The sequence below is a fragment of the Ornithodoros turicata genome, chromosome 1, assembly GCF_037126465.1.
Source record: "Ornithodoros turicata isolate Travis chromosome 1, ASM3712646v1, whole genome shotgun sequence".
NCBI lineage: Eukaryota > Metazoa > Arthropoda > Arachnida > Ixodida > Argasidae > Ornithodoros > Ornithodoros turicata.
Window position 1 is genome coordinate 86521768 of NC_088201.1, and position 21862 is coordinate 86543629.

The 21862-nt window shown below is 44.5% G+C and overlaps 1 protein-coding gene across 1 annotated transcript; it reads left to right on the forward strand.

The window, feature by feature from the left end:
* Positions 1-17655: 17655 nt before the first annotated feature.
* LOC135365733 (uncharacterized) lies at positions 17656-21476 on the forward strand. The gene is made up of 5 exons (XM_064598517.1): positions 17656-18203; positions 18688-18797; positions 18953-19055; positions 19444-19519; positions 21277-21476. The coding sequence occupies exons 1-4, from the start codon at positions 18011-18013 to the stop codon at positions 19476-19478; spliced, it is 441 nt and encodes a 146-aa protein (XP_064454587.1). The 5' UTR covers positions 17656-18010; the 3' UTR covers positions 19479-19519; positions 21277-21476.
* Positions 21477-21862: the final 386 nt, after the last annotated feature.

A 21862-nucleotide genomic window follows, 5' to 3' on the forward strand; every position in this document is an offset into this window, starting at 1 on the left:
TTTATAAGAATCTCAATGACGGGTCTCACGGGGTGTCTAGATGGTAAGTCTTGTGTTATTGAAGCAGTGTACCTGTGTTTCTTGTCTTTGTCTTGATGTTTGGTGTAGTCCTTTGGGTCTTTGTATTTTTGGCTCGATTTGTCCGATGTTTTGGTGGAAGTAGGAGAATGTTTCTCACCATTTTGCCGAGATGAATACTTAGGCTGTGATGTGGACGAAAAGCCTTACTGACTTTGACGTTCCTTCTTCGTGTAGTCCTTTGGCTTGGCTCCTTGTTGACGCCAGCTTGGATCACGGTGTTTTTGAGAAGGTTCGATCTGTCGTGCCAGCTTGATCAGAGTGAGACAGTCACATCCAGTAGACATGTAGTAGGAAGTGAGACTGGTCCTCGTTGCCTCGCTCTGTAGACCCATGGTGATGTAACGAATCTTGTCACGTTCCCTTAGCTGATAAGGGCACTTGCAGAGTATTTTTATCTTTGCATGAATGTAGTCAGAAATAGATTCGTCACTTTTCTGGACTCTAGCTTCACAATCACGATTCCAATCTGGTAGATCTGGATCATAATCAAATTGATCTTTCAAACCTTTGACCCAGTCTTGCCATGTGACACAACTTCTTCCGTATCCATCGTCCCAATCCTTGGCCGCACCACGAAGCTTACTCTTTGCAATGGCTAAAGCGGTATAATCGTCCCAACCGTACTGGATACGTAACACCTCAATTGATGAAAGCCATGCGCGAAAATCATCGTTGGGCCGGTCATAAAAGAACTTCAATGTCTGACTAAGGTCGGGGGTGGTTACTATCCTCTGTGGTGTGGAAACCACCTGTTTGAAAATCTCAGCTAACTGATCGATGGTGATCGGAGCAGAGGAACTCGCGGTAGGTGTCTTCTTACTTGTTTTGTTTGTTGGTGAGACTTGTTCATCCTGATGTTCATCTTCGGATGATTCGTATTCCTCCGATGTTTGGTATTCCTCGTTGTCGTCTTTGGTGGGAATAGCACTCGTAGATGCATGTTTCCTCCTTTCGTCGTCTTCCATGATGAGAATTGCTGCTTGACGAGGATCAGCGTTCTCCGGGAGTGTGAGATTACGTAAGACGCACTCTTCAAACAACTCTTGTGCTGGACGCAAAAGCAGTCTCAACACCTATGGACTTTCCATGAAAGAAAAAAACTCAAAAGTCGATATTTGTCGTTAAGAGAGACACAACGAAAAACCGAGAGACGGAAACAATACTGCACCATGCTCCAGATAGGTGTTAGCAGCTGAACCTAACGAACGTCGAACGTCGCATTCGAGATTGCGAACAACTGAAAAATTCACAAATGCAACGAAAAAACTGAAGACGCAATTAATGCGTGACAAAAAGTGAACTAGAAGTTACGAAGGGATAGAACTGTTGCAATGCAATGCGTTCGAATGACGAGGCTAAGCCTAAATCGAACAAGCCTTTCGAACTACGTCAAAAGCATAAGACTTCAAAGTCGAAGTACTTGCAAAAGTTAATATGGTATCAACCAGAAGTGAAAAATCTGAAGAATCACTTGCCGTATCCTGTGGACTGCGCCATGTGAGGCAAGATAGACCAAGGGAAAGGGGTGAAGAGAGGTGTTAACGCTGGTGATGGACCCGATGTCCCTGGCTATCTGCCAAACTCAAAATAAGATTCAGGAATACGGCATTTGGATAATACAGACAGTTTACTAGCACTCTGGTAAGATACATACAATGAATAAATGACTGGAAAGGTATACCTAGCAATTTGGGTGATGAAGGGGCCGAATGAGCTAAAGCGAGGATCCAACAGACTAACGACGTATGTTGATGAACGTCGTACAATGAAAGAACTCAGAACAGCACGTGGCGCGCGCTTATAAGCATGTAGCGGCGCCACTGCTGGCTTATGACAATGACGGTGAGGCCGAATTGAACAGATTGGCTCTCACAGCTGTAGAACTTGGAGAACAGTAGAAGACGAACTTTCTTCAAACTCCCTCCAAAGGGTGATCGTCGTACCCTCTAGACGGGATGTGAATGCGTTGATGATTTTTTTATCTTTTAAGAAAAAGTACACATGTAGACTTCCAAAATGTTATGTGAGAGGGTGTCTTCCACAAGTGCCCCTTTTTTACTTCCTAAGACGATCTCAACTATGTAATGAGCTGCAGCGGAATATCCTGACGAAATTTTTTTCTCGCTTAACAAAAATTACACCTGAAGATTTTCAAAGTGATAAAGGAGAGAGCCTCTTTGCATATAGGAGAGTGTCACAAAGGCATCGCCTTTTACTTGCTAAACGAACCTCAACTAACGAGTTAGCTACAGCGGAGTAGGGTACCGAAATATCTTTTTCTAGTTTTACAAAAAATATATATCTAGATTTACAATATGTTATAGGAGAGCATCTGCTTCATAAACGGCACAATTTCTTTCACTTCCTAGACGGCCTCAGGTACGTAAAACACTATCTTAGTAGTGCTATTTTTTACAAATGGTCGATATTCTCGATCGCTTAGATAAACAATTAATACTGATCACCTTCATATTTTGAAGTACGTGAAACTAAATTTCATACAGTAGTTTATGAGCATAAATAATCTCAGGCTCCTGCCAGAATACTAACTTGCCTAAAAATTAATTATAAACGTGGGTCAAACCACTCTCCATTCTTCAGCTCTCAGTAAAATTCACCAAATTCGTTCTCGTTCAATGTGCCCTTCGGTAAGCTAGATCGACACTTCCCCTTTAACACCAGGCAAAGAAAGCGTAGAAATGTCGTCTGTACGCGTCAGAAGAACGCGCGGAACGGGCAACACATTTTCATGTTTCAGCTGAGTTCGACAGATCCCCAATGTTCAACAAAACAAAATCTTGAGAAAAAAGGTCATCTCCTATAGGTACACCACGATGGGAATGCGCACATTTTTTCAGCGAAATCGAAAAGCGTCAAGCTACATCGCTGGCTTGAGTGGCCCAGCTCTGAAGCCCAAGCTTTGAAATTCGGTAAAAAAATTTCGAAAAGATTTCAACGATTGGGTCCGGTGGGATTCGAACCGCGGACTTTCACGTTGTCAGACTGATAATTTACACCTCGGCTACTGGCAAACAGGGATCCATTCACAAATCATGCTATCGACGAAGCTTGATCATGCTGCATGGTAAGCTCATCACATTATGTATTACCGAGCCTTTGTCAGCATGATCAAGCTTGTTTATTTTTTAAATTTTTTTTGCGCCCTATTTTCGGAGTTGGCTATATTTTGGCTAGATCCACAATATCTCTGACGACCATCTTACACAGTGTCTTTCGCATGACGTTTAAGGGAATTTACGTGCAGTTCTCAGCTGCACTCTCTACCGCAAACATAATTTTACTTTGACGTCCGTGATAGTATTCAGTGCGAAATGGGATAAACACATGCCCAAGCTTGTCTAGGCACTTAGGGGTAGTTCAATATTGATCATCTTCGCTCTTGGCTATTCGCTGACAAAATTTATGGAGGTTGGTAACTGAAGCTCTCGTGCAAAGCGAAGAAACAACTGTTCGCTACTACCACCAGGAAACAGCGCAACAACGGGACAAGATACAGAAAAACGCGGCACTGACCAGCAATTGAAGATTATTGGCGGGAAAGAAGGAGCGAAGAGAAAGGAAAAAACACCACGAAGGTTTAGTGAATAACATACCATACCCCCAGGGGAAGGAGTTCAACGGAGGGCGCACTGACACAGTTATCACCTCAATTGTGCATCTGATTTTTTTCTGGAGATCGAGCTTCGAAGATTTCTCTGCCCCTTCTTTCTTGATACAATCTTAACACACGTATGCTTTCAAGCGAAGGCAAGCATCCGCAGTGACGACAATGGATGGCTTAGTTGCTGCCCGTGTTTGAGCCTAGTGAACCTGCGTTGTCTTCAAGTCTGTCCTTGACACACCGTCCAGTTTCACCAACATTTGTCCTCCCACAGGACAGTGGTATTTCATAGACGACATTGCAGCGGCATTAGACATAAGGTTTGGTATGATTTTTGTTGAAGTCCAATTTTAGAAGTCTCTCTCCGTCGACCCCTCGGCATAATCCACCCAGCTTATTCGGCGCTGTGAAAACCACACGACCACCAACAGACCCAGCAGCCTTCTTGATGTTGTGCGAGACCTCATGGACGTACGGAATAGCTGCAACCTTTGCCCGCAGTCCACCCGGAAGGGCCTCATCAGTCCGCCTTCGCTCTCCTCTCAAGAGGACCTCTGCAAGGCCGCTTATCAACTGGGTGGGGAACCCCACAGCCTCAAGTCTCCGAACCTGGGACAGACGGCTGAACTGAACTTTGTGAGTGCACGACCGTCCTGAGAGCATTGCCCAATGCTGCCGGGGCTATGCCACGCTTGACCAGCTTCGAGTGCGCTGACGAAAAAGGCAGAAGGCTCTTCCTCGAGCGCGGGGCATATGCCCAGAACAAATGAGGAGGTTCCACAAATATCCGCATGTCGAGGAATCGAAGCTTGCTTTGAACAGGCAGTTCTCTTGTTAGACTCCTCTGTTAGATCGTTGGCTGATCTTTGGCTACAGAGGGGCTTGTTTGTTGTCGACACGTTGGCTCCATGTGTCACAAAATTGGCTACCTGTGGCTTTTGCTGTCTGACAACCATGCTCAGGACTACTGTTGAAACACTGCATGAAACACGTGTGTGCGTTTTTGATCTATTGGACAATGAGCACTCATCGAGCCCATTGTCTCCCCGATGAATGGCTTCATTTAGAACTTTTCTCTTCCGTGTCACGAAAAGCTGAAACTTTATGCTCTCCGGTAACCGTTTATGTCCTATTTACTGGCTACAAACGTACGCCGCATATATTTCACGCAAGTTGGTTCTTTTTCAACGCCCATGTGTACGTGAAAGGTAATGTACTAAGCAGCATATATAATGGAGCAGCAAGCTGGCGGTGTAACAGAAACTCGATTCTTTGGATTTATAACCGTTTAGAAGCACTTTGCTTTACGCACATCATCAGCAAGCCATGCGGGCGCTTAGCACAGGTTAGTACCTACCTGACAACGTACTTTTGAGCTTTCTGTGCATGATGTGCTATAGTAGTATGTGATGTAGCGTACATATTGGGTAGTTGGTCAGTAATAAGGTAAGTCCATCTCGAGTGTCAAGCTTTTTCCAAGATTCAAATTTTTCAAAGGACCAATCACAGAGGTGCAACGCTGTAGTCCCCTATCGTGTCTGAGATAAGGTATTCTGAAAGAGGTTGAGATATCAGACGGCTACGAAGTTGAATAAAAGTAAAATAATAGGACATGGACAACGGATTACAGGCAAGTTAATAACAGCTAGTTTATTTAGTGGAGAATTTAACATGAAAAGTACTGCACGCTATGAGGCATTTAAAAAACGGTCGACGTGTCGACCGTGTCTTTATTAGGTGATAGGTGTCTTTTTTTTAGGCGATACAGATTTTTCATAAAAAAACTATAAGGGCTATAGTAAGATAATAAGGGCTCATAAGGGCTATAGACTTAAGATAAGGGATTTCACTTCTATCATCTCTGGGCCGGCGGACGTTCTTGGCCATCTGTTGCTCAACCGTCGAATGACTAATTACCTAAAAAATCGTTCGTTAACTTTTTAATTATAAAACCTACGGAATGGTCCCAATGAGAACATCTGTTCCTTTCGATCACCAGATATCGTAGCCGTTTTCAGACGTTCGGTAGATCGTCCGCAAAAAAATCGCGAAGGAACATCATTTTGTTCTTTACTTTGTTCATCGCCCATCTTCGGAGACGGGTCGTTCCTTCACCCCAAATCTGAGAGGGATGGATATTTCAACACACGTGCGCGTTTCAGGGTTTTTTTAAACGTGGAATGACTGTCAAGGAAGAATATCTCCCGCTCTGTTAACTCGTTTTTGCGCGAAATCCCCTGAGTAAACAGATATTTAATGAATTTTAGGTAATTACTATTCTTGTAGTTACAAACTGTCTTTCAGAGAATGTTCGCCTCGCCATATTGCTCAATTGCAAAAACGGCATCTATTTTGCTCCGCTAGCTTTCTATAAAAATTGTGTAATGAATAAAAAAAAAAGGGGGGGGAGAGCACACCCTGTACAGGTACTAGAAAAAATGAGAGCAGACAACAAAGGTATAGGAAGTAAGAAAAAGGAGGGAAGTTATTTATTTACATGTGGAAAGGGACATAAGGGACACGTCAGCGTTGCGGCGGAGGCTTCGCCTTCGTCATGATGAAGGCGGAGCCTCCGACGCACCGTTGACGTGTGGCCTCTCCGTTTTCTATCCCTCGTTTTTTCTTGTACCTATTTCATTGCGCGGTCGCCCGAACCCATTTCTTTCAAAGGGAAAATAGCCGAAGCTCTGGCTGCACGTGTAGCGTATGAGTTGATCGTGCACTCCCAGCAGAGCAGCGCCGTTTCGTCCTATACTTGGGACTCGACGATCTGGAGTTGATACGACAGTGTGTCTAAGCGCGGCATCAGTGTTCGGCGGTGACGGCGCCACCTGTGGAGGCGGCAGTCCGAGCCAGCGAGTACATACACAAAGGAAAAATAGCCGAAGCTTTGTGGCTGCATGTGAAGCATATGTTTATAAGTTGATCGTGCACTCCCAGCCCAGGACGGTCCTACTCCATTGTATATGTACATGCTGTCGTACACTGCGGCCCCCACAGTGGGACCGTCACCGTGGAACACTTGTGCCCTTTTCCCTCTCTTGAAACCTGCACTTAGGTATAGTGCAGAGGAAACTGTTAGCGTGCATGGCACACTGCCTCAGTCGAGCTCGATGGTGTGCGACACACCAGCTGCACTGAATAATACTTTTTCTGCTTATGGATAATCAACGCTCCAAATAAACTGATCGGTGTCTGAAAAGAAGCCGTACCGAAAGGCTTACACAGAATTTTCGTTATCTTACCTCACATACCTAATTCCACAAGTTTCTAGCCATTCAGCCAAACGCAGTCAAACTATAAGACTGAAAATCATTGGCGAAAATCTCTGCTTTTGCTCTAGCGAAGGAGCTGGAAAACGTCAACGGCAAATCATATAACGCAAAAAAAGAAAGAAAAACTGAACACTGGGGACATCCAGGTTGAAGCTCAAAGTCAACAACAAAGCAATGCATTGCAAACATTGAAGAACATTGGGGACATTCCTGTGAATGTTACAACACACCGTACATGGTACAGAACGAAGTATATCAAAAAGGGTTAAAAATAGGGTTGTTCGGTTTTAGAAACATGATAAAAATCGTTAAAACCCCAGTGCCGGGGAGCTAAAAAGACAGACACAGACACATTGCACAGTTAAAAATTGGGCTGTTCGGTTTTCTAGAATAATTATTAAAAGCGTTAAAACCCCAGTGCTGGGGAGCTAAAAAGACAGACACAGACACATTGCACTGTTAAAATTGGGCTGTTCGGTTTTCTAGAACCATGATTAAAAGCGTTAAAACCCCAGTGCCGGGGAGCTAAAAGTCTCAGTGCAATGTGTCTGTGTCTCTCTTTTTAGCTTCCCGGCACTGGGGTTGTAACGCATTTAAACATAACGAATGGCGTGATTTTAGAGAACGAGCTTCTCGAATGCACAGAGCCTGAGATTGGAGAGGGTTTGAGCGAGCAGGGTGTAGTATGAGCGAAAAGGATTATGATGAGGAGGCACGGCAAGGAAATGGCAAGCACATTATTCTGTCCTTCAAACTATACACAATGCCTTCCAACATAAAGGCAATTTATACACCTTTCACAAGGGCAAATTTAGTGTCATTTTCGTGAAGTGCACTCTACCAAGCGAATGTCATTTTCACTACGTGCTTGCTACACGGCCTAAGACAGTGTCACTGAAGCGATGATGTCAATATATGAGTAAACGTCGGCAAATTTTTTAGGTGTGCGCCACAATGCCTTCCTGAGAATGTTTTTCAACACTTCCTGCAAATCTTGTTCCAACATAAAACAAATTGTCCTCACACACGTGCCACAACAAAAATGGCCGCCGCCGGATCGCCGGTAGTTTTTCACAGGCTGTTAACGAGAGCAATGACTCTTTTTTTTTCGGCACAATGTCGTACTGTACTAAAATATAAAAAACGCGCTTTTGAAAATAATTGTTTAAACATATTGTGGTGTCGGGCCCTCGCTTTTTCTCAATATTTTTACCTGTACCGCAAAGTCTGCCGTCGAGGCTACACACTCGGTCAGCCGAAGAGCAGTGAAGTGAGTTTGGGAAACTCACTAAATCGTTAGTGCACTTTCTGCCGAGTGTCACTAAAAGATGCCGTGTGACAGCACACGAATGACACTAAGCGCAATTGACACTAAATTAGTCCGTCTGACAGGGGCATTACCTGAGCTGTAATTTTAGGCACTATGTTCCAAATCCGAGACGTTGCTTCAAATGCCAGCGTTTTGTGCACAGCTGTCACTTAGTGACACTTGTACACTTAGCTGTGGACTTTTGTGCACTTAGTGACTTTTGTGCACTTAGCAGTCGCGGACATTTGACCAAGTGATGTGGCAAGGACCACCCAGGAGAGGCTTGCAGCAATGAATATCATTGTGCTACTGCCAAGGTGACCACCCAGTACACTCGAGGTCATGCCCACCTGGAAAGATAAAAAAGAAGTGATTACAATCAAAGCAGAACAGAATATTTCCTACAGAGCTACTAGAACACAGCAGGAATTTCAAAACAAAAGCAGTTTCTCCGAAGTGGTGCGCAGGGGGGCACCACCGAGGAGATCCGTTGAGACTCAAACCTTCTCGCATGTTGTTGAGCCTCCACCCCACACTCCCTAACAGAAAGCTGGGGACACTCATGTGTCTCCTGCTCCGACGGAGGCCAGACGTCCAACTGGCCAAAAAGCAGCAGCCGCGGTAGCGTTTTGTTCATATGGCGACAGAGGTGTGAAAGCCCCCTTCCAAAAAGGCCCTCAAAACATGGCGGTTGATGATGGCGATAGAATGTCGCAAAAGTCATCATCAAGCCACCCTGAAGTGCACGGAATAAAAAACGAGGGAAAGGCACAGGAAGAGGAATAAAGACAGGCCACCCGCAGAAGCTACCTCTGCGAAAGGTCCAACCCCCTAAATGAAACTAGTAAACTAGTGTTACTTAGTCGGCAAAATCGAAGTGCTCCGCTTCCTTCTCTTTCTTCTTGGAGGAGGTGGTGGTGGTGTTGGTGAAAGGAATAGTCGTCATTATGAACAATTCCTCCAATGAAATTGTCGTGGTTTGTTTTCAAATCTAGACGATGTAAATGATCTTTTCGGTACTACAATGGAGCATGCTTTTGTTTCCAGGAAACTTACTTGAATACAGCCGCCCCAACTCCGTTACGTAGACACAACATATTCCGAAAGGATCGAAATGATACAAATCATGCATGTGGTGGTGTGGCGATTGTCACGCGATCGTCTGTTCCAGCCAAGGCAGTTAACCTCACTACACAGTTGGCGGCTGTAGCGGTGCAGGGTGCCTGGGCTTAGGCACTTGAGGCTTCGTATGTATTTGTCCTTTTTATGTGTTCCAGCCTCAGAACATCAATTGTCTCTTGTATATTTAATTTGCTTACATTTGGCTTCAATGTTAAACGATTTTTTTGACAACTTACTCTCAGGTGCATTTTCACTAGAGACCACACACCAGATTTCGCGGACAGACAAAGGGGCTACAAAAGGTAACAAAATTTAAACAAAACAATACCATATGAAATGGAGCGGCTTATCGGGTGTCTGGCGCAGATATGTAGGTGATATATCTAGATAGGACATGCTTTCGTATTTCTGCTGTCTGGTATGCAAATGTAACGTATGGAAGTAACTCGTTACTTCGAGGTAACGAGAACGCGTTCCTTTTATTTGTGAGGAGCGGGTAACGTATTTAGTATTTTTTGGATGGAACGGAGTAACGTATTTAGTTTCTTTTCTGGGGTAACGTGTACAGCTCTGCTGCTTTGGAATAAGGTCAAACGGTCGCAGGGCAGTACTGCTCGTAGTACTGTTCCTGAAAAGATTTGTCTTCCTGAAACCACTCCGGTGACCCCGACTATGGGACCATGGGTTCCCTCCAGACAGTGAACGCTGGACTGCGCGCATACATCAGCCGTGCGCACATTGTATGGACCTGTGGAGTGCTCTAGCCGCTGCCTAACCTCTGCCCGTCTTTTTAAGCATGTTCAAGGTGATTGGGAAATTAAGTTCTAGTAGGCTCAGTAGGACAGTAATACCCACCGCAGCGACTCTTCCCTACGTTCAGGATTGTTCGCATGGTATGGCATGTGCAAAAAGCTATCTCCCCGCGAGAGCGTTGCTATCCAGTATGTAAGATAGAGTTTCCGTCAGTGTAAATGGGAGGGACTACCTCCATAGGTATAGGTACCTCCATTGGTGGATCTAATAGCGCTTTGAATAAAACCGCTCAGGAGGGGAGCTGGAGCTGGGCGGATCTCCCACCGCTGTGGATGTATTAGAGCGGTGGATGAGGTGACGCACCGGATGCACAGACACATTGTGCTCTTTTCCTAATAAGCGTCACTACCGCCACCAGAGATATAGTGGACGAGGCGTCACCTGGCTGACCTAACCAAGTTTTGTAGACTTTGCTCCCGCCAGAGACATTCACTGTTAGGGTTGACGAGCAGAGACATTCACTGTTAGGGACCGTCGTGGCTTGTGTTGATGCCACTGTTATAAATTGAACTAATTGGTTAATTTTTGGCTAGACGGGTTGCGACAAAACAGGAAATGAGCGCTATGGGACAACAGTACAACGTTTCAATGCAATGGCGTTTGCAGCGCTGCTGCACACAAGCAGGACGCAATGGACTGTAAGTTTGAACAGCTACAGTAGTCTCAATATATCATGGGGACAAAACATGATGGTGTCCTTCCGCTTGCTCATATATTTTTCAAGAAAGTGATCAGTTACGTGTATTAATTGACACAGCAAAACGCAGCGAAAGTAGGCGGCTAGATTAACTGACTAGTAAATGGTTTGATGGACGATGCACAGAATGGAGTGTTCTTAGATTAGCCTAGCACACTAGAGTTAAATGACAAAGGGATGTAGTTAAGCTTGATCGTTATTAAAAGTAAAGGAAATTGCAAAAATACAGCACTCCTTGAGGGGAGATGTAACCTACTAAAAACCACATTCGGGGGACAAAACACATGAGCTGTTGACTCGGCATTACCCTTAGCTGTGGTTATCATCGCGACGTTTGTTTGGGTTTGCGGCGATTATGTAAAGATGTATGCTGGCCGATATCGCACGGATGGAGATGCCATTTGAGAATTTTCGGAAATCGGTTGAGCACACCCGCTACGATCACTGGGGGGGGGGGGGGAGAGAAGGGAACGACGCGCATGCGCTTTACCTCGTAGGGATTATCCTTCCCGCGCGGCGATCTTCCTAGCCGCTTCCAGGGCACGATCAGTTCGCTTGCGACCGTTCTCTTTCGGGGACTCCTCAACGATGCTAAAACATGGCCGCCGCCGCCGCGATGGATTCCATTTACTTGGCAGCAGCGAAGTATTCCGTGGATGGCGTAATGGTTCCTCACAAAATTATGTTCATCGGAAACCTCGCGGCGTATTTATATTTCTCGTTCATCGTTAGTGAGACTAAAGGTTAGAAACGCGACGCAGAAAATATCGGAGATGACAACTGCCGCTATTTTCATAGCCGTTCCATGTGCTGTGATGGCTTAGAACTGTTCAAGCGTTCCATTTCGTAGATTTTGCAATATCGTATCGGTTGAGTATACGAGTGCGAGTACGCTTATTGTGTTCCGTGAAAGGATATTTACAGTGCATCAGAAAAATGTTTCTCTTCTATTGTTAACGAGAGATGGCGCTACACGTATCGCGGCGGTTTTTCCCCTTCAGCTCCCGAAAACTCTTTGGCGAGTCTCCGGTCAGCTCCTTGCCACTGCACCACGCACCGACCGATAGATCGACCGCATGCGCCGCACCAGTTCCCGGAAACTCCCTATTATCTCAATGACACACGCGAAGGCAGCGCGCAAGCGTTTAGTTAATCACCATTACACCAATGCACAATTTACATAATCGCCGCAAGCCCAAACAAATGTCGCGAAGATAGCCACAGCTGATGGTAATGTCGAGTCAACAGCTCCTGGCAAGGCGGACACCCCCGCCGAACAAGCGGGACAGTCGAAAAGCTCTTCCCTTTGTTTCTCCTAAGCGCCTCTAGGGCAGCTCTCTTCCCGCTCCGCAGGTCGGAGGCACTTTCAAGTTAACTCTGCTTCAAGCTGTACTATGTCTTTCTCCATAATATGGAACCCCGCTTTTCGGACAATGGACAGCGCAAATGACTACCAAGCGTATGGCACCCTATATATCCTGGTTTCGGTATTTATTTATTTATTTATTTGGATAATACTGCCGGCCATCACTTGAGGGCCAAGGCAGAGAGAGCACAATGAGCAACACAGGGACACAGCATCAATTTGGCTCACACAGAGCCTAACATAACGAAAATAGCGCAAGAAAACAAGTGATCGCCTAATTCAACATGCTTAGTTGGTCAATAACTGCCTTAGAAAAAGCTGCGGAGCCAGGAATGCACGTCAGGTGTGGTGGTAGCTTGTTCCATTCGCGAGTAGTGCGAGGAAAAAAAGAACAATTGAACAAATGCTTTCTGCAACGAAACTCACTGATGAGGTTAGCGTGTTTCTGCCTGGTGGTACGACTCTCGTTGAATTTAAGAGTGTCGTCGAGTTTAAGACCGTTTTTACCATGTACAATACTATGAAAAAAAAAAAGACGCCTTACTTGTCTGCGGCAGGCTAAAGGTAACAGGTCTGATGCTTCATACAACGATGTGACCGAGGTATCTCTCCCGTACGAATTATATACAAAACGCAAGGCTTTGTCTGGACAGATTCCAGACAATCAATTAGGACTTGCGTAAATGGGTCCCACAAAATGTCGGCATATTCTAGAAGTGGACGTATTAAAGTTTTGTATGCTGTCAGTTTAGTCGCAGAAGTACAATGACACATATTTCTTTTCAGGAACCAGAGCTTGCGTGACGCTTTGGCAACAATATGATCAATATGCGCTGTCCAACTAAGGTTTGACGAGAGGATGCACAGTTAGTTAAGCACAGAGTTATGCACAGTTATGTGGCTCTTTCCCTGCCACACGTCTGTGATGCATAGTTGAGAGAGTTCGTAGTACTCCAACTGTCATGTGCATCTTTCAGACTGGACCGGTTGTGATAGATGAGCAGCCATCCCTTATAAAAATAGAACTTGAATTTCTGTTTACACCTTGGTGTGTTCCTAATGAATCATCAGAAACTCAACAGAAATACAACATGTAATGAGTTTTCACATTACAATCTCAACATCAATGTACTAGACATTTGACATCAAGTTTTCTATTGCGAGTGCTCCATAGCTTTCTTGTTGAATTTTAAATGTGAAAACACATTAGGTTATGGTTGTGCTGAGATTTATATTATTACTTTCATATATAAATATTTCAGATAATAAAATATAAGATTAGTAGTGTTATTTTTATTATACATATATTTTTATATATTAGAGAATATATTTAGATATTCAAAATAAAGACTTTGATCAGCATGCATCTTTGGAATGATAAAGTATAGACTGACACCAAAATATGTTTATGTTCAGACAAAATTACTACATTTATTATATTTCACTTTCACACTACACAAGCATAACAAAGCCATTGCAGAAACACTCACTTTAAGCATAGCAATAAAAACAAACCAGCAACATTTGGTATTTCAATCATGTGCATGCATATTTACAAACAGATAATCATATTACGCCATTTATATTGCAGAATTCCTTCTGTTCCTTTAAAATTCTGGTACAACCTCACTAAGTCAGTAGAATTATGATACAACGCCAATTGAGCCTCTGTATGCAATAAGGGGATAAGTCGAAAAATCCCAAAACGAGAAAGCTGCATGCGAATATTTGGTAAAGTAATTGCAGATCAGTTTCCTCGAATAAAGCCAAAGCAAAATGTGTAACATATATGCATGTGTCTACTCTACATGTATGTCCTGTTAGCATCATTTCTCGGTGTGTGACAGCAGAAATTGAACAAAACCCTGGAGCATGACACCGCACGCACATGGTTTTTGTGCAGGAAAAAAAATGTTTTCAGGAACGTGACTTTCATGGTGACGCCAGGACTGGCGAAGTTACCATTGTACAGTAGAGCAGCCTAGATCGTGATTATCGTGCTGCTAAACGAGCACAGTCTTAAAAATAATTTTTCGTAAGGCCAGAAAAATATGACATATTAGCATATAGCGCACACGTTTTCCCTATTACAACGCTTAGTAGCAGTGATCACACTGTCACTTGCGAGACTTTCACGCAAGGTAGGAAGAACATGTTTCTTGAGTGGAAGTCGAAATTCATTTCCTCATCATCGCAAAATTTAAGCTACACCATTTGTATGCGTGTGTAGAAAAAGGGCCTAATCTGGCTGTCCATCTCATTGACACGCATGCATTTCCCGTTTCTTACCCTCCTATAGAGAGTCAGTAAATTGCAATACGGTCCTAAATTTTCTTTTACAGGTACATCGTGGTATGTAGATGTCATTGCACAAAATACTAAAAGATCCCCTTCTTGTATACAGTGGTTCAATTGGCCTCCAGAACATGCGTTTCTCTCAGAGCACACAAAAATGTGGAGCTACTCGAAACCAATGCAAGACACTTAGTTATCCCTGTTATTCCCAAGTCTCTGTGTTCTCCAGTACTCTCAACTTCAACAAAATGAAGGGAAGGGCTGCTGAAAATAGTGTTAAATACACTGCGGCACACCTTGTATACTTCAACGGAGAGAACGACCTCCCTGGTACATGTACATGTTGAATGTGCCAACGAACATTTGGCAACTATGTTCTGTACGCGGCCAAAGATGTCGTCTACTAAAATGAAAGAGTTCACCCTCCTGTCCAGTGTTGCTGTACATATAGTAAACACGCCAAAAGACATTTTCTTGTAGTGTGTGCCATCAACCCTGCAGATACCTTTTCCATATAGTGTAAGGCTGCCATTTCGCAGGTGCTTCATCCGCAAATTGTACCCCTTACACAAAGTGGTGAACATTTCTTGGATGTTTTTCTCCTTACACATTGATTGTTGCCGAAGTGTGGGAATCATTTGGATCAGGCAAAATTTGGCCAAAATTTGTCTTTCGTGATATCTTGTCCCGTTCACCATTTTGCAAAGTTTTCCATTCATGTCCTCGAAGGGGAACATGGAGTATGCCCACAGTGGACCCCACTCTCTTACCGTGTCAACGAGGTGAAGGAGCAAGTGAGAGTTATAGCTCATGTTCTTTTTACCGTACAATTCTTCATACCCCTTCACAAACTTCAACATCTCCAGCTTGATCACGTTCAACATTTCAAAACTGATGGATGTGCCCAACAAGTAGTGCATCATTTCAACAAATGACAGCCAGTGTTTGTAGTGCTGCACAGGGATGTAACCTGGTAACACTACTGGGGAGTAGAAGAGCAGCCAATTGCGCCACTCTGCCGACTTCCAGTACTTTACATCCCTCAATGACCTTGGCAGTCTGGACAATTCCCACACAGGCTGTAGACTCGTCAGTTTCTGATCCGCTTCAGCAAGGTTATGACGAAGGTGAAAGCCACGACTCCTTTTTGATTTCAACCAAAGAGGTGTTGTGGCTTTCACGAAACCGGAGCAGACAGCATGCATATAATCCACAACAAAGCCAGAACAAAATGTGAAGTAAGCTAGGAATGTTAGGACACTTGTTCCTTTCACTCCACAGCTTACATTTCGCTCTTTTGTTCTGGCTTTGTGAGCATGCTTCATAAATGTCTCATGTGTGCGTTGTTTGTGTAGAGATGTGAGCACGGGATAAACTCTGCAGTGGCCATTGCGTTTTGCTACAACCTCCCCTGGGGCCTCGCACCAACTGCAACCATATTTCCCATTAAATTGCGTCATTCCCATTAGCTCGCATCTTGCTACGCTATCTACAGTGCATGGCCCTGGAAAAACTTTAGTCTTCTTTTTATGACCACGGCCATCTTCCCACACTACACCACTGACAGATAGTGTATTCATGACTTGAACAAATGGCAGAAGAAAAGTATTCATGATGGGATTTTTGGGCCCAAACCACAGCCCAGCCAGGAGGAGCTTCTGCACCCTCTCTTCATATGGCAGCTCGTTGATCTGCACTAGAATAGGCCAGATCCCAAGACTGCTGCTTTCAAAAAGTGCAACGCCATCAGTGTTGAATGTCATGCTGATGTCGTCTGGCCCCATAGGAAGCTTTCTGTAGCCAAGACTATCAGTAATGTCACTCATGTCATAGGACGCTACTGATGGTTTGGGAATGAGCTTTGTTGTTTTAAGAGTTTCGGCAATCTGTGCAGCCAAGTCAAGAGTAAAAAAATAGGATGACGTCTTAACGAGACTACTCACATCAAGTTCGGTCTTACACTTTTTACATGTTACATTGCTCACTTCGTCTAGTATTCCAATGTAAGAGTAGCAGCTGCTACAATAGAAATGTTTGCTTCTTTTTTTTACATTCATTGGTTGCAAAATACTTGAAAAAAGAATACTTTGACGTTGGGAACTCCGTTCCCTCAGGCAGATGTGCGTTCAGCAGTTTCAGTAAACTCTCGGTAGCTTCTTTGGAGTCATCATGCCGCAGGCTGTGGCCCATGATAAGAAGCATGCTTTCTGTCCTTGTCAACTTCGATCCAGGGTAGAGTGACTGCAGCTGTTCATGCAAGAAAAGCACATATAAATGATGTTCTCCATCTACTACAACGCATAACACACAGAGCATATTACAACAGTCAATGTAAAGCATGCCTAACAAGCACGTAATTGGAAGTTTTGGAAAGTCAGGTGTCGGTATGCACATGCGCTGCAGCTTTTTTATGGGTGTTCGAACTTATTAGGAAAAACCCTTACCAAGTGACTGTCATTATCATTCTGAGTAGCGTCCTCGGTGTAGTCTTCGATGGAAGAATCGTCTGAGGAGTTACTTGCAGAATCAGAGTTCACTGGGCTGTCCAAACCACAATCAAGCGGCCAACAGGACTCTTCCTCCAGTTCATCTAGTTCAGAGCCCGAACTGTCGGCATCATGTCGGATAGCACTTTCAATCTCCAACTGTTCAACATTCATCAGTACTGGGTGTCCTGTAGCACAGTACACCGAATTTGATGCGTGCGCTACATCTCCCGGGTTACAGTATGCTTCGTTCTGTGCTGGAGAGGGCCGACGGTCGTCAGAAGCCGCCCTTTCTTTAAGGCGATACTTGGTATGGATAGGCACGTCACATGTAGGATCCCAAAGATATGCGTTGTAATTCCTCTTACGCTCCATCTCCGCTGCACAACATCAGTTGCCGAGAATAAGCAACAGCAGGCGATGCTTATACTGCATTATGTGCCAAAAAGCATGGCCAATCTTGAATTTGCGGCGTGTCTTCCGCAGCAAAGCGGATGATGGTGCGGATGACAGGTGGCGACGATGGGAGTGGGACTTGAGCTGTTGAGCGTGGAATTGGAATGTGGCATCAATAGTGACCCTAATCGCTTAACAATTTGCGTGTGGAGAAAAACTATAACGTTCAATGTAAAAACGGCAATGTAAAAAAACAAAAACATACGCAAACACACAGTGCACAAGAGACATGTAACGTTCATAAGTCATTTATCATAAAATTATGCACGCAAATATTACAAATTACGGAAATTTGAAAAACAATTTTGATGATGGCCTTTTTGGTGATAGAAACTAATTTATTATCATTATTATGTAGTAAATTTAATTACTTAGCGTGGCGCTGCAATCGTGCATTGAATAAGCAACAAGGCTTCCTCCCAGTCAAGTCAAGCCCGGCGTGCAGCGTTGTCTTCTTTTGAACCGTGCAGTCGACAGGTCGTTTCGGAATGACTCATGTACTGGTCCAGTGGACCACAGAAAGATCTTGGGATGTGTATCCTGTACGTGCTATCGTGGACACAGCACTTGGTTTGCAACTTTTAAATGAAGAAGGAGCCATCGGAGAACTACGGAACGAAGTAATCATTGTCAACTGGAAGGCCGGCGAAGCGCCTGCTCCGGCAAAGCTCTTGGATTTCGGTATGTTGGAAAGCCACGTGTATCTACTTCATCTCAAGTTTACTCAAAAGCAGGGGTGTAGTTCCTTATCGGGACCACTGAGTTCTAAGGACAACGGAAGTATTTAAAAGTTGAATATTGTTTGGAAGTGAAAGACTGTCACATACGGAATCGAAGAATGTAAGAATTATAAAATTCCGTGCTGTAGAAACATTTTGTGAATTTGTGAAACACAATTCGATACATTTCTGCTACAGAAGATACACGTCGTTGTTAAGCCTAACTTGTGAGGCCATCTTGTGAAAGGTAAAGAAGCGTTGGATTAGAAGGTCAGGGGTTAGGTTAGAGAAGGTTAGGTCTTGCGTTTACTATGGCCCAGGGGTCTGGTCCGCGACCCCAGGCATTTGTTTCTTCGTCCTTATCCCAGTTTTTAAAAAGTGGTCCGACAAGGGACTACATCCAAAAGCAGGACATATGTATGATTTATGTTCGGACTGCATTTCAGGAACAGAACGGGCCATGGAGCGGCGCCGGACCAAACTTGCGAAGTCTGGTCCACAACATCGCAGAGGCGAGGGAGAACCCGTCGATGAACTGCGTACGGAAAAACACCCGGTAAGTTGGCGCATTTTGAGAATGCAACAAGGACAATGCGAACCGCGTGGTTTGTGCATTCTCATTTTGTTTCGTGCCCATGTTGACACCGGTAGACCATGCACGCTCAGGCGTACAGCAATGCGTGCCAAACGACTGATAGTTCCTTTGTGTAGGGCGCATATGGATGCGGCTGCAGATCGGCCAGAAGGGTGGCAGAGTTGGAATTTGAAGTGAAGGAACTGCAGAAGCGGCTGGGACATGCTGAAAACAACTATAGTAAGTTGGTGTTTTTCACATAATACTTTGGTAGGACTGCTTGAACTGAAAAAAAATATGTACTGTTTGTTATGACTGTCTGGAATCTCAGCTCGTGGGATCTCAGGAATCTCAGCGATCTACTATTGGTGATGTCAGGAATTAGACCACCAATATTGTCTGAGGAAAGCCGCACATTTTCGTCTTTTGGGAGCGATGATCACATGATGGACATGATGAATGAAAAGTGTTTTTTTGTCCTGGGAACGATGCCTGTATGGTTTTAGATCTTCTACCACCAATAGGGGATCACTCTGTCACAAACTCTAGATATCCGACAGCCCTACATACACATGGTCGTCGACATAGTACTGCTCCGCAGCTCTGAACTTGCTCTCTCTTCTTCCAGATTCATACCAGATGGTGAAACGGCTAAAGAAATAACTTCTAGGCTTGACAGTGCAAAAGATGTGGCGGCAGAACAGGTATACCCTTTTCTTCCATTTTTGGATAACTAACTGATACCTGCCCAGAAGACACAATTTTCTGAAAATGAGCTTGCGCCCAACAACTTCATCTGTGGCACACAAGCACGCCATACCAGTGTGACAGCCCTCGTTTCAGTTTCCCATTTCACAACAGCAGTGAAGACAGTGACCTATGGCATTTCTTCCGCCCGAATCGTGCCGCTACGGGTACTCTACTGTGCTTAGCGGTGCAGCGCTTGCAACTTCTAACGATCCGTCCACGCGAATAATGTCGCAACGGGTACTCTACAACGCAGCTCTGTACCGCTGACATTCCATCCATGCGAACCCTGCCTCTACTGGCACACTTTATGGCACTCATCATCAGAGCTTTGTAACCCCTATCATTTCTTTTGCACAAATGACATTACAGCTCTCCCCCTCTCTCGACATCATTCATGGTTTATATAACCTCTCCTGCGCCATGTCACAGTCCAGGCCAGTCACACATGCCAAACCAAATCCACATGTGCGTCCGACACTGCATTCCAGGAACACTGTAATTGCCACCGCTTCCGTTAAGGTACAGTTATACTTCCTACACAAAGCCGCCTTTAGGGAAAAACAACATTGTCGAAGTGGAAGCAAGTGTCACCCTTCCCACGGAGAGACACTGCGTACGTGTCAACTAAAGTTTTATGGCTTTCAACTATGAGGGAATACGAGCTCTTGTGACCATTTGAAAGTAACAGGGCGTGCTGTCCCTTTCATGTTAGAAAATTTGAGAAAGTTTGCGAGACCGATTTTATCAAGAAGCCCCCACTGTCACACCACGGTTGCGGAGGTGCCACCCCCAGAGTTAGAACGATTCCCGATTCCTATTTCACTGGGATGAAAGTGTGAATGGAATTCCATGGCTGACACTGCAAAGTCGTGACTCTGACCAGCAAGAGAGCTGCTGTTCTAATTCAATACTTTGCATTAAATATTCCAAAACTTTACTTTGCACAATTTTAGTATGGTTCGGATGTTAGGAACTTCTCTACACGTTGCTTTGTGCATTCTCGTTCAGTACGACGCCACCCGCAGGAATTGAAGAAGTGGATTGGTCGCTACCAAGCTATTCCATGAATGGGAACGGACTATAGCTCTTCACTCCGAGGAATAAAAAAAATGGAATTAGCATGTTCGGAACGGAATGGGCCACCTAGTTTCTCAACACTACTCTATGTACCTACTGAGCACCCGGCAGTTTTGATCAATGGCCCTTCTTTAGACTAATGAGTACGTTTATGCAGAGCAGAGTGCTTGCCCATGGTGTCATTTATTCCCTATCTTCTCTAGGTTTAGAAGATTACCTGTTTTGACCAACTAACGGAGGATTGCCCCTCACTGAACTGTCTGTTTTTTCCATGATCGCCAGCTGACCTCACCCCCTTTTTGTTCTATCTTTAATAGACCATTTGCAAAAGTTCCAGGGAGCAGCGCGCATGCCGCGAAATGCTGTGCAAAACCACAGCGACGGCGCATGCACCAGTGCGACGACGATCGGAGACGATAGCAAATCGCTGTCGTTTTGCACAGCATTTCCCGGCACGCCCTGCCAGAGCTCGCGCTGCTCCCTGGAACTTTTTCAAATGGCCTATTACCTCGCCTTTTGTAATTCGTATATTCACTCTGGAAGCAGGCACTCTGTCTGTAATGATGGTCAGGAAAATAATTGCATGATGCTGCAAAGCTTGTGACATGATATGGGCTGCTTTTTACTTTTACAGGTCAACATAGGGGAGGGCGTCCTGGTAGACAAGGCGGTGCTCGACCGTCTCCATGCGCACTGCAGAGGTGCTCCCGCCAAGTTCGCAAGGAGCCTTCTTCGAGATCTCTTCAGCCCCGAGGAACTTCGGGGCAAATCACTCTTTGGTAGAGGCAGTAATGCCCGGAAAGCCATGCCAACAAAGGACGAACAAGGACAAACAACTAGGGAAATAAATTGAACATATGCCATATGTAATTTCTCTTTTAAATTCTTATGCACACAGTCATGACACCCCTCACTGCAGACATTCTTGAATAAGTGTCATTTCAATGTAAAGAACCCGGTGACCAGTTGAGTGTCATCAGAAACTCATTAGAAGTGAAACAGCATTGACACATAATATGTCATCAGAAATTCAACAGAAAATCAATTTGGAAAATCAACAGAAATTCTTATGTCTGGCCTATCAGAAACACGGTGACAATTTTCAATTGAAAGTCATCAGAAACACATCAAAGAAATTCAACAGAAAGTCTATTGACTGTGATATGAAAACTCAGTTACTTTTAAACAGAAACTCATAGGAAATTTTGGTAAGGGATGGC